Below are 13,747 nucleotides of genomic sequence, written 5' to 3' on the forward strand. Positions count from 1 at the left end.
CGTCGCAAACTGAGAGAAAGACACAAGCTCTGGAGCAGACCTCCTGCCTTCACAAGGCGGCTTCCCTGCTTAAAATCCCTAAGATCTAAGCCAGGTTACATAATGGCAGCTCAGACCTGCCACACAGGCTTGTTATGAGGATCAAATATGAGTTAATACGTTTTCAGTGTTTTGAACCAGGCTTGGTGCTTAGTACACACTGAATAAACGTGGGCTATTCGTAAGAATATGAACGTGAGTTGGCGAGGCAGGGAAGGGTTAGTGTTGGGGGGTGTCTCAGGCAGAGGGGCAGCAGGTAGGATGTGGGCAAGAGCGGATCCCTTCCCAAACTGAGTTGTGCAAACTTAGCAGAATAGAATGTTCTAGGTCAGTGATTCTCCATGGGAGCAGAGGCCAAGAGAATGTGCAGAGGAGGAAGGAGTGATTTTGCCCCCGGGGGCATGGAGTAGTACATGGAGGCATTTTTGTTGTCGCAGCTGGGGGTGAGGGGCTCCTGGCATCCAGTGGGTAGAGGCCAGGCGTGCAGCTACACACCCTGCAACGCTCGGCACAGCCCTACGACAGAGATTGAACGAGCTCAAAACGTCCGCGGTACCGAGGCTGACAAACCCCGCCCTCGGGGGAGTCTGCAGACGTGGCTGAGAGGCAGGTAGGATGCAGGTCACGCAGGACCTGCAGTTTTGTGCCAGGCACGGGATGCAACCATGAAACGCTATCAGATTGATATGTCGTCGAAGATGGTTTGGGCTGCAGCCTGAAGGGTGGATCAGGATGGTGGCAGAGGAGATGCCATTTGGAAGTGACATATTTAAGAAGTGAAACGCACAGGGCTTGACAATTGAATGTGGAGAGTGTCAAACGACAAAATGAATACAATTTAGTGATGACGCTGATTCCCCTTATTCAAGGGAAAACAGTCTATGGATTTGGGGGGCACAATGCCTCCCAAGCAGCCTAGCCCTCTTCTGAGGGATTTTGGCTGAGAGCGAGTTTTATAGAATCTCAGAAGCAACAACATGGAAGCAGGGCATGACTGGCTAGGCCATCGGGGATTTCCTTACAAGGTAGCAGGCCCTATTTCTCTAGGGTCAGGGACCCCGGCAAAGACGAGTCAGAGCATCGTGACTGATGTGTATTGTTTCCTTGATCATGAGGCCTGTCCTATAACACAGACTGACTTACGCTGAGATTTGTGACATCAGCCGGGCCATGAGGTGGCCTCCACTTTGTGGGTCCTGATCTACAAATTAACTTCATCAGGAGTGAGAGGAAAAAAAAAAAAAAATCCACAACTTCCTTCATTATAGAGGGAAAATACTGAGAGAAAACCAAGAAAAGCTGGGTATATTGGGGTTTTTGTAGTAACCTTGGGCCTCTGCTGTCGAGGAGTTTTTTAGAAGGTGTAGGTGATGGAGAAGGCATGTGGGGGGAATATTTGTCTGCGGATTGATAACTAGAGAGGGACTGTTTTATTGTCTATGTTGCACCCTACATATCCTTCGGTATAATCAGTCTGCCCTGGGTCAGGTAACTTTCCCTTCTAACCTAGGGGCTGTTTGCCAGAATTTTTAAAACCCTAATCAGGGCCTACTCTCTGGGGTTGTCTCCTAAGCACTTATAAATGTTAGAAACCTGCGTCAGAGGTGTTTTTTCACCTCTGAACAAAAAGGAGCTCTGTTTGGGGTATGCGGTTTACTGGCACTGCTGCGTTGGCTCTTGTGTGGACGAGAACCAGGGAGCCTGGCCTGCCCAGCAGGGCTGCTGTCTGCACCTCCATCTGGTCTGTGTCCCCATGGTGTCACCTGACTCAGCTAGAAGACGGGTGCAGCGAGGGGACCCACGGGTCCCCGTTCACCTCTAATCCCCTGGGGCTGCCAACAGTTTCCAGAAGAACCAGGCAATGTTGAGGATCCTCTAAATCAGCCGAAGGGGTTCAGATCAGTTGCTAACAGTAAAGGTCGAAGTTTAAATTGCACAAGTCATAGATGTAAAAAAACTAAAAACAAAACAGTCACACCGTTGCTTTAGTGATGAGGTAACAAGGGATCAGAGTTTCAAAGTGCGCCTCCTGCTAGGCTAAAATAAATAGCAGAGCTGAGCAGTTGGCCAGAGATCATCCACCTGCACACCCAGAGGTATTTACTCTCTGACCATTTCCAGGGAAGGTATGCTGACCCCTTGCTCTAAACCGGACTATCAGAGACTTGCTAGACTACTGGGCCTCACACCTAGAGTTTGTCTGCAGCACTGCTAAGGGTTTAGGGAAATGCAGGAAGAGAGATGGAAAAGAAGGGAATTCCCTGCCAGTCCAGTGGTTAGGACTCTGCACTTTCACTGCCAAGGGCACAGGTCCAATCCCTGGTTGGGGAACTAAGAGCCCACAAGCCGCAAGGTATGGCCAAAAAAATTTTAAAATAGAATACATACATACATACAAAATAAAAAGAGAGAGAGATGGAAAAGAAGAAAAGGTGAAGGATTGAGGCTTGCTAGGTCCAGAGTAGGGAGTCCTAGAAGTCAGTGCTTGGATGAGTGCCCTGGCACCCAAGTGAGTGCAGTGTCCCCGAGTGAGAGCAGCACTTGTACAGTGGCTGTGACTTTGTGTTCTTCCTTCTGTGGTTCTTCATCTGGAAAACGGTGTATAAAAGAGTTTTTATTTGAATGGGAAGCACTTTAGATAACAGAAGCAAACAAGACTTTCTGGAAACTCACTGGAAGGGAAAAAAAAAAAAGGAAGAAAGGCAAACATCATGGCATCCAATGCAGCCCTGACCCTACTGCCCAGCTGCCTTCTGCTGGTCTAAGTTTGAATTCTGCTGTGAGTGCCGAGCATATGGGAAGGAAAAAAGCCTGAGCCTGTTCAAGTTTTCTACTTTTTCTTTAGAAGATGCCAAGGAAATGATGCCGAAAACTTGACCTCTGTGCCCCGGTGCCAAATCGAATCTCAGAAGCAGAGTTCTGGGTGAAGTAGAAAACAATAGCTTTATTGCTTTGCCAGGCAAAGGGGGTCACAGTGGGCTAGTGCCCTCAAAAACTGTGTGTCCCGACCTGGGAGAATTTGGTGAGGAGTTGCTTTGGTTTTTGTTTGTTTGGGCCGAGCCACGCGGCATTCGGGATCTTAGTTTCCCAACCAGGGATTGAACCCATGCCGCTGCGGTGGAAGTGTGGAGTCTTAACCACTGGACCGCCAGGGAAGTCCCTGAGGAGTTTTATAGCAATGGGTCAAGGGCGGGGTTGCTGATAAGGATCAGGGTGTGTGCAGGGCCTACATTCCTTTAATCTGGCCTCAGGTGGTCTCCTGGTGAGCTTCTGTGGTTCTCAAGGTTATCAAACTGTGACCTTCTCTCTGGAATGAAAACTGCTTTATCAAGTAGTGAACATCTTCCATTTGTTGGGGGTTTTAGTTCTTCAGAAGAGCTCAAAGGTATTGTTCTGTGTATCCCTTGAGGTGGAACCAGGACCCTGCCCCAAGGTTTCTTTTTTATAGTTTTATAGTTCTTTTTATAGTTTCTTTTTTTTAAATTAATTTTTATTGGAGTATAGTTGCTTTACAATGTTGTGTTAGTTTCTGCTATACAGCAATGTGAATCAGTTATATGTATACATATATCCCCTCTTTGTTAGATTTCCTTCCCATTTAGGTCACCACAGTGCATTGAGTAGAGTTCCCTGTGCTATAGAGCGGGTTCTCATTAGTTATCTATTTTATACATAGTAGTGTCTATATGTCAATCCCTAGCTCCTAATTCATCCCATCCCCCTGCTCTATTGTGTCCTGACTCCTCCCCCCTTGTCTCTGCATCCCCTCCCTCCGCTGATTAGCAACTGTTTGAACCTGCCCTTTGGGACTCAGGGAAGGTCATGGAGGCTGCAGCGTATTTCCTACAAACAAGAAATGGGGGACACAGAGGGGCTTCTGAGCCCAGTAGCCCCACAGGGTCCTGCTCAGTTTCAGAAACTTCAGAGGTACATTAAGTCAGTGGGAAGAGGCTATTTCCTTTCCTTCCCCTGATGTAATCATTGTCGGTTATTGTCTTCATTTGGCGAATATTTATTATTGAGCATCTCTAGTGGGCACAGCACTGTGAAGACCCTGGGCGTGGAGCCAGGGAAGGACAGGTGAGCCCTGCGGAAGCCAGCAGCCGTTCAACCAGAGAATTTTTAGCACATCAGCTCAGTGCTAAGCCCTGTCATTCGAAAGAAGTTTCCAGCCTTCTAGCACGGACATACGATTACACAGATTATTTAATTACAATATGATCAGTGCTAGGAAGAAGTGCTGGGTGGTAAGAGTATGTTCAAAGGACAGACCTAGTTCTACGGGGGGGCGGGGGGGGCGGGTCTGGGAGGCTCCCCTGAGTAATAGTTTTTTCTTTCTCATACAGTTTTTTTTATTGAGATATAATTCACATACCATAAAATTCACCCTTTTAAAAGCATCCAATTCAGTGGTTTTTAGTATATTCATAAAGTCACACACCATTGCCACTATCTAATTTCAGAACATTTTCAGCCGTCTCAGAAGGCACCCCAGACCCATTAGCAGTCACCTCCCCATCCCCCCCACCCCAGCTCTGGGCAACCGCTAATCTTTCTGTCCCCATGGATTTGCCTATTCTGGACATCTCATATAAATGGAATCATACACTATGTGGTCCTTTCTGAGGACTTTACATAATGCATCAGTACTTAATTCTTTTATAGCTGAATAATACATTCTGTTGATGGGCATATCACATTTTGCTTGTCCATCCATCAGTTGAAGGACGTTTGGGTTGTTTCCACTTACTGGCTACTATGAATAGTGCCGCTGTGAACACTTGCGTATGAGAAATAACTTTTTAAGCTGGGGTTTCAAACCTGTAGGTTAGCTGGGTGAAGAGGGAGAGAGGTTGGGAACAGCATTCCTGGCCAAAGGAACTGTATGTGCGGATGCCCTGAGGCAGGAAGGGGCTTGTGGAGTTGAGAAGCCGAGGCAGCTGAAGAGCCAGCAAGAGAGAGCACCCGGCCTGGCAGGCGTGAGCCAAATCATTGCCACAGTGAAGGCTCTGGATTGAATGCTAACAGGATTACAGGGCGAGGGACTGAGGTGGCGACACAGGGAGGGAGAGGATAGATTCGAACATGATTTGGAAGGACCTGGGATGATGCAGCAGAGGAGAGACAAGATGTCAGAGATGCTCGTGGGGCTCTGGTGTGTGCTGCTGAGTGAGCAGTGGCCACTTCTCACTGTGTTACTCAACCGAACCTTGGGTCCACTCGCCCGATGCACGGCAAAGCCAATCTACTGACACCAGGTTGTGGTGAAGGAAAGTACAGTGTTTATCGCAGGTGCCAAGTAAGGAGAATGGGCAGCTCGTGCTCCAAAGACCCGAACTCCCCAATGGTTTTCAGGGAAGTGTTTTTAAAGGCAACATTTGGGATGAGGGCTGCAGGGTGCATGCCTTTCTTTTGATTGGTTGGTGGGGAGGTAACGGAGTGCTGTTCTGGGAATCTCAATCCTCAGCCTTCTGGTTCCACCCAGTCTGGGGTCCACATGCTTACGCTCAGTGTGTAGTCACCATCCTCCACCTGGGAGGGGTCTTAGTTCTTGCAGAACAACTCAAAGAGATGCATCAGACTGTTATCTGTATCACTTCAGGAGGATCTAGGACTCTGTTTTATCACTGAACTATTCTTTCTATTTTTTTCTTCTTCTTTTTTTAAAAATTTTTTCCTTTTTTATTTACTTTCGTTTTTGTTGTTTTGAACTATTGTTTCTTGACTGCTTCTACTCTGTTTCTGTGTCCCCTCCCTTTCCCTAAGTAGTGACTGCTTGAGTCTACTCTTTGGAATTCAGGGAGGGTCTAGGAGACTAAAGCCTTTTTCTCCAAACAAGAAACAGGAGACAGGGAGGGGCTTTGGGACCCTCTGAGGTCAGAGGACTGTTGCCATGGAAGGGATGGAGGGGCATGGGGAAAAGATAACCCGCTGTGGTTGGAGATTCTGATGGCTTACAAGGAGCTAGATGCAACAAGTGGATTTTATATCAGCGAACAAGAAAGGCTCTAAGCTGCTGGTCTGTGATCCTCACAGAGATTTTCAGCCTCACGTCACTGAAAACCCAACCCCAATCAGCCTGGGCAAGGACTGAGATTTCACGGCTTATCCTATAAAAAGTCTGGAGGTGGAGCGGGCTTCAGGTGTGATTTTGCAGCCAAGATGACATGGACAGGAGTCAGTGGCTCTCTGTGTCTTGGGTCCACTTCCCACTCCTGTCAGGTTTTCTTTCCTAGCACCTCCCAACCCTACATCCATCCAGTTCAAGCCCAGCCAGAAACAGTGAGTTTGAGTGTCTGAAAGTGCAGCCCCAGGTCCCAGATTGCATACCCCGGGGTGGGAGTGTGCGTAGGTGGGGTACTGTGGTTGGATCCGGGGGTTGGGTGCTTCCCGTTCAAATGAGTGACGGGGACATTCAAGGCTGCAGGAAGCAGGGACATGGCAATGGATGCTCTGGAGGCCACACGTTTCAGAGTGAAGGCTTTACTGATTCTTATCCATGAAGGAAAGGGGAAAAGCAGACCTGTGAACTTTTGAAGACTTAAGGGAATAACAAACATTGTTGGCATTGAAGGAGCAGGAAATAACTTGCAGGGGAGATGGTTAAAATTGGGAAGTTTTTTCACAGAAATTCAAATACCTGGCTTCTCTTGGCGAACTGGCAGAACTGGCCACCATGAGACGGTGTCTTCATGGTACCCGCTGTCTAGAGCTGAAGAGGATTTAATCCAGCGTGTTCACACATAAAGGGAGCCGCGTGTGTCATTTAAAACGTTCTAGTAATCACTTTACACAAAGCAGAAAGAAACAGATTAAATTAATTTTAGTAATACATTCCCATGAACTCAGTACATCCAAATATCATTGCAGCATGTCATCAGTACAGAAATTACGAATGAACTGTATGTGTATTTTACACTCAGCACCACTCTGTTCAGACTTGCCATGTCCACAGTGCTCCGTTGGCCCACTTTGCCTTATTAGACAGTACAGGACTGACCCCTGCAGATGGGACCTTTCTCTCCCGTTTGGGGGAGGGCTCCTCATGCCTTATGGTCCCCACCGCCCCCCGTCTCCCCATTCATTTATTTCAACAGCCTGAGCCCAGCAGACATTTGGGTTTGAGACCTGATCTAGACGCTTTGCCTGTTTTGTGATTGTATTTTTGCTTCCTTTTAAAAAGAGTGATTTCCTAACAGTAATTCTCTTGAGTACAGGAATCCCATTAGAATTGCATTAAAAAAGTAGATACACTTTACTGTTTACAAAACACACCCACAAAGATAACATGCACAGTAACACCATGTCCTGCAAATGGGTTATCATCTCACTTCATTTACGGAAAGGCAAGGGGGACAGTGCTCTGTGCAGTTTACCTTTCCGAACTGGGGCTCACGGGTTCACGCGGGCATTGCATCCACACAAAGACCTTCATCTCGCTGAGCTCCACCACGGATTCAAGACCAGCATCGTTTCTTTTAATGTATCAGACAGTCCTGAAATATTGTCAGAGGGTAACATTTCACAGTTCAACACAGGTGACTTTGCCCCACCAGTGACATGACACTGTTTCCCCCCCAGGTGAGCCTTGGTTGACATCACTGGGCTGCCAGTAGGTGCTGTGTCCTGTGAGAAACATTGGTCCCAGCCAGCTGTTCACGCTCAGAGGCCCACAGCGTGGGATGGCCTTAAGGAATATTAGACCCCTGTTTCCCATCTCAGGATCATGCAGGGGCTCATGGCTATGGAATGGAATGCAATTCGTGTTGCCTGCCCTATCTTTTTTTTTTTTTCTTTAATCAAGACATCATAGTTTATGGAAATTCACATAAGTTAAACACACAAATGATTAAGCTTTTTTGTGTACTCAGTTAAAGGGGATGGCTTTCAGCCAGGTGGAAGCAGGTAGAGTCCCACTGAATCTTTGAATCTTGGGTCAGGGGTGTGCAAGGAGCTTCAGTCAATTCCTGGAACATGCTCAAAGTCTCTTTAATTTATTGGAGATGCTTTCATTCTCAAATAAATAAATAAATAAAAAGCCTTCCTTAAGCCAAATAAGCCAGAACTCCTGGGACATAATAGGTGCTCAGGGAATTTATTAGTTGAATCAAGTTATCACTCACAGAAGTGATGCCGAAAGCTCGGCCTCTGTGCACCAGTGCCGAATCAACTCTCGGAGACAGAGTTTTGGGTGAAGTAGAAAAGAGTAGCTTTATTGCTTTGCCAGGCAAAGGGGGACACAGCGGGCTCCTGTCCTTGAAACTGTGTGTCCCAATCCAAACTTAAAATTGGGAAGTTTTGGGCTTCCCTGGTGGCGCAGTGGTTGAGAATCTGCCTGCCAATGCAGGGGACACGGGTTCGAGCCCTGGTCTGGGAAGATCCCACATGCCGCGGAGCAACTGGGCCCGTGAGCCACAACTACTGAGCCTGCGTGTCTGGAGCCTGTGCCCCGCAACGAGAGGGGCCGCGACAGTGAGAGGCCCACGCACTGCTTGAAGAGTGGCCCCCGCTCACCGCAACTGGAGAAAGCCCTCGCACAGAAACGAAGACCCAACACAGCCAAAAATAAATAAATAAATAAATAAATAAAGCTAGTGTTGAAATGCCATTTGAAAATAGGCTTAATAAATCAAGAATGAGCCGTTATCTGTACCTAACCACCCCCATCCCATATGCCCTACCCTATAGATTCTGCATCAGCCAGAAATCTCTCAGGTATGGATTTCCTAAGTAGAATTCATATTGTCTCTTTTCCATTTATCAGCACCTTTTTATTTTTGGCTTCTCATTTTAAAGTTTTAAAAAGATGGAATAACAATTATTTCACCCATCCTCTGAAGCACGTTGCATCCTTAGTTTTGCACGATGTGTATTTTTAGGCTGAAGCGAGCTGATAGCTAGACTGCCTGCAGGCTTCTGTCCTGGCTCTGATTAACAGTTGCCATCAGCATTTCCAGACGATTTCGGGGGTGCGTGGGGCGGTGGCAGTGTTTGGATCAGCATTAACAGTGGAAATGATAAGATCAAGATACTCAGCATGCTTCAAGAGCAGAAGCCAACTCAAGTCTCCAGGCCTCCTAGTCTTTCTTTCTTGGCCCAGTGACAGCTGCAGTCTTGTGCGTTTAATTTACAACACAAAAGAGAAAACAGAGAGAAAATTTAGCATTCCCGTAGTAGAGTAGGTGATGATTCTCACCATATTCCCCAGAATGGGTGCGGGCTTGAGGATTTGAATCTAACGTTTCTTCAGAGGTCCTGAGTTCCCCTGAGGCTCCCAGGGTATAAGCAGGTTGGTCATTTTATGGTCATTTTGCTTAAAGATTCTAGATCCTTCATTCTTCTATGTTTACTCTTATTATTTGATACACTGTTGCCCCTAAGTGCAAGCCAGCTAATCCATCTGGTGTTCAGCTGAAGAGTAACAATCTTTATTATTGCTGGAGTTAGCGGGGGAAAAAATGGCTATATTGGGTTTAAACTTTGTACTATAGTATCTTCTGGATGATTTAAGAGATTTTCAAGGGTAATTTTAAGTGTCCTTGATTGCCACCTATGTGCTGATTTTGTGGTTTTTTGTTTGTTTTTTTCCAATTTTTTTTTTTTTTGGAGTATAGTTGATTTACAATGTTGCATTAGTTTCAGGTGTACCGCAAAGTGATTCAGTTCTCTACACACACACACACACACACACACACTCACACATATTCTTTTTCAGATTCTTTTCCATTATAGGTTATTCCAAGATATTGAGTATGGTTCCCAGTGCTATACAGTCGGTCCTTGTAGGTTATTGATTCTGTAATAGAAGCACTAAGTACAATGTGACTGCCTCGTTCATATAACTGCATCCCAGAGTGATTGTGGTAACAATGGGCTCGGAGAACAATGGAAACAGTGAGAGAGACGGCTGTGTTAGGAGCAGGGGCTGTCAGATTTCACCGAAGGCAGCTGGCATTGGGGAACGTCGGGACATGGTCATGGGGCTCAGAAGACATGATGCGTTGGGTGTCCTGCAGGTGGAAGGGCTGGACTGGAGCTAAGGGTGTCAAGAGTGGGATGCGCCTGGCTGTGCAGGGGATGCAAGCTATGAAGGGTGCTGTGTGCTAGGCTAGGGCGTTTGGACTTGATCCCAGAGACACGTTCAGCCGTTAGTTTATTCCGTAAGCAAGACAGATCCAGGCCCCATTCTCATGGAGTTGACAGTTGGGCTGACTACCCCAAGCCATTTGAGGCTTTTTGTTTTGTTTTTTTAATTTTTTTTTGTCTGTGCCATGCAGCATGCAGAATCTTAGTTCCCCAACCAGGGATCAAACCCGCGTCCCCTGCAGTGGAAGCACAGAGTCTTAACCACTGGACCGCCAGGGGAGTCCCCATTTGAGGGTTTTAATGAACCTGGTTGGATTGGTTGTATATTCACGTGCACCTCAAACAATTTTAAAAGATAATATATGCACCTGGTCAAAGAATCCAGCCACGCAAAATGGTGTGTGATGAGAAGATAATCTCTCCCCCACCCTGGTCCCTGGTCCTCTTTAGACAGAATCATCATTATCTATTTCTTCTGTATCCTTCTAGAGATGTTCCGTGCACACATACTATATATGCACAAAGTGTTCTTCACCTTGTGAAGAACACTTCATTAACAATGTGTCCTCTTTTCATTAACAATGCATCCTGGAGTTCATTCTAAATGACTTCACAGTGATCTGCACTCTTCATGGCATCAGACCTGAGTACCTCATATGCGCTATAATATAACTGGTCCCCGACTGATGCTCACTGAGGTCAGTGTTAGTCTATTTGCTACTTCGGATATGGCCTCGGTGCTCATTCTTGGGTGCATGTTTTGTACTGATATCCAAGTGTGTCTTTGGAATCAGTTCTGAGAAGTGGAGTTGTTTGGTCACAGAGTTTGTGCATTTTAAATATGTTAGCTGTTTCTACTTTGCCCACAGAAGAGGTTGTACCAGTTTACCCAGTATAGGAATGTTTATTTCATGAAGCCATAGGCAGACTTTTGATCTTTACAAATTTTCTACATTAAAAGGATGACTGAAGTTGATCACCATTTCTCATATTTAAAAGCCCAATTGTAGGGGGTTTTTTGTTTTTGTTTCGTTTTGTTTGGCATGGACTGAAATTTTATGGTGATACCTATTTTTCTATTGGGTTAAGTTTTTTTCTTATTGACTTACGAGAGTTCTTTATATATTAATCAAATTAGCTTCTTTCCTTCTGTAAGTGTTGTAAATAGTTGGTTTTTTTTCCCCCCGGTTTCTCATTTGCCCTTTGATTTTGCTCATGCTATTTCTGCCATTCAGGAAGTTTCTTTTTGGTTTATCAGATTTGTATTTTAGATTTCTGTTGCAAGGAACTGAACCGGGGTGAGAAGAAAAGAGACATATTTGAAAGATATTTGGGAGGTAGAATGGAAAGGCCATGGAGTATTTCTTGAAGCTAATGATAATGGGTGACTTTTGAATTCTTGATTAAAAACTGAGTCACAGATGCCTAAACACAAACTTTGAGAAACAGGAGAAAAAAATGAAAGCAAAGAATTAAAGAAGGGAGCTTTCTGATACAGCAAATGTCACTGGAAATGGCCGTGGGTGCCTTGTGTCTCAAGGCTGCCAAGCCTTCCTGAATTAGCCCTTCATCCTGCTGGCCTTGGTCGCAGCCATGACCCCAGTCCCAATCCTGGTATCTGAGACTGGTGGATGAAGGTATTTTAGGTGGATTGTCTCTAAAGGACAATTCAGAAAATATGTATTATTAACTTTTGATTTGATTAATCTTTGGATTGATTTTCAGTTTTAACCACAGAAGCAACTTGTGTCCTTTTAATGTTTTTTTCTCCTGTCTTTTTCTTTCTCTGTGTGTTTTTTGATAAAGGGACCATCTAGAAGCTGCGGGTCACGTGTGTATTCTGAAAGATGCCTTGGACTTTGAAAGCCCATCTGAAATTTCCGACTTCATCAAGGCTGAGAGCTTGGAGGCAGCTATGGCTCTTCATCTATATAGAGGGGGTAGACTTTTGCCAGGTAACCCCCCTTCCCCAGAGGTGGGGCACTAGCAGTCAGGAGACCAGAGCGCCTGCGATTTCAACTTAAACATCCATGAAGCAGCTTATCCCCGCTCAGAAATGGAAGGGATACAATCTTTTTGCTTTGCTCTTCTAAACGGAGTAATTTTCTAAAAACGATGTAACTACACCAATTGAGAATGGATGCATATACACTGAAGCTGTTTTTACGGCATGAAGAGTCTTTTTTTTTTGCAAGTTTTTTTTTAAACTATTTATTTATTTATTTATTTATTTATTTATTTATTTTTGGCTGCGTAGGGTCTTCATTGCTGCGCACGGGCTTCTCATTGCGGTGGCTTCTCTTGTTGCGGAGCACAGGCTCTAGGCACGTAGGGTTCAGTAGTTGTGGCATGTGAGCTCAGTAGTTGTGGCTCACGGGCTCTAGAACACAGGCTCAGTAGTTGTGGCTCACGGGCTGTAGAACACAGGCTCAGTAGTTGTGGCACACGGGCTTAGTTGCTCCGCAGCATGTGAGATCTTCCCAGACCAGAGATTGAACCCATGTCCTCTGCACTGGCAGGCGGATTCTTAACCACTGCGCCACCAGGGAAGTCCCTACGGCATGAAGGGTTTTATCCTGAATGTTTTTGATGTGTATTTCTTAACTCAAAGTCTAATTTTCAAAAGTTAAAAATGGGACTCTTTCACAAAATATGGAAGTGAGCACATAAGAGAGAGTTTATTCAACTGATTTATTAATGAAGAAACTACTAAGATGCTAAAGCCAGTTTAAAGAGCATTTGAGGGACTGAGATTTTTTTTTTGAATTTTATTATTTTTTTTATACAGCAGGTTCTTATTAGTCATCCATTTTATACATATCAGTGTATACATGTCAATCCCAATCTCCCAATTCATCACACCACCACCCCCACTTTCCCCCCCTTGGTGTCCATACGTTTGTTCTGTACATCTGTGTCTCTATTTCTGCCCTGCAAACCAGTTCATCTGTACCATTTTTCTAGGTTCCACATATATGCATTAATATACAGTATTTGTTTTTCTCCTTCTGACTTACTTCACTCTGTATGACAGTCTCTAGATCCATCCACGGAGGGACTGAGATTTGAACAGGCTAGGATTAGGTTGGCTGCAGAACTGGTTATGTCCGGCAGGGCAATCAACCCGTAAGCTTTGGGGCTTTCTTTTCTTTTTTTTTTTTTTTTTTGGCCGTGGTGCATGGCATGCGGGATCTTAGTTCCCCAACCAGGGATTGAACCCGTGCCCCCTGCACTAGAAGCTCAAAGTCTTAACCACTGGACCACCAGGGAAGTCCCGAGGGTTGCGGGAGCTATCTTTTCTACTGGTGTATTAGTCAGGGTTTTCTAGAGAAACAGAGCCAAGAGGAGGTATAGATATAGACATAGATACAGATGTAGGTATAGATACACACACACATATATGTACGTGAAAATTTATTATAGGGATCGGCTATGTGATTATAGAGGCTGAGAATTCCCACAGTCTGCCATCTGCAAGCTGGACACCCAGGAAAACCGGTGGTTTCATTCAACCCGAGTCTGAAAGCCTGAGAATTGGGGGGCTGATGGTTTAAGTCCCAGTCTGAGTCTAGAAGCCCAGGAACCAGGAGTGGTGATGTCCGAGGGCAGGAGAAGATGGATG

The 13,747-nt window shown here is 45.5% G+C and overlaps 1 protein-coding gene across 5 annotated transcripts in view; it reads left to right on the forward strand.

Moving 5' to 3' along the window:
* Positions 1 to 13,747, forward strand: part of GLT1D1 (glycosyltransferase 1 domain containing 1) — a 114,873-nt gene that overhangs the window by 14,516 nt on the left and 86,610 nt on the right. For 2 of the 5 annotated variants that reach the window (XM_057526549.1, XM_057526547.1), the window contains one exon: positions 11,932 to 12,080. In XM_057526549.1, the coding sequence (XP_057382532.1) occupies positions 12,041 to 12,080 (40 nt within the window). In that variant the 5' untranslated portion in view covers positions 11,932 to 12,040. Of the gene's footprint in view, positions 1 to 346; positions 650 to 11,931; positions 12,081 to 13,747 lie in introns of those variants that run through there. The other 3 variants (XM_057526548.1, XM_057526546.1, XM_007189676.2) reach the window with 3 other exon arrangements.

Source organism: Balaenoptera acutorostrata, chromosome 13 (genome assembly GCF_949987535.1).
Source record: "Balaenoptera acutorostrata chromosome 13, mBalAcu1.1, whole genome shotgun sequence".
Lineage (NCBI taxonomy): Eukaryota > Metazoa > Chordata > Mammalia > Artiodactyla > Balaenopteridae > Balaenoptera > Balaenoptera acutorostrata.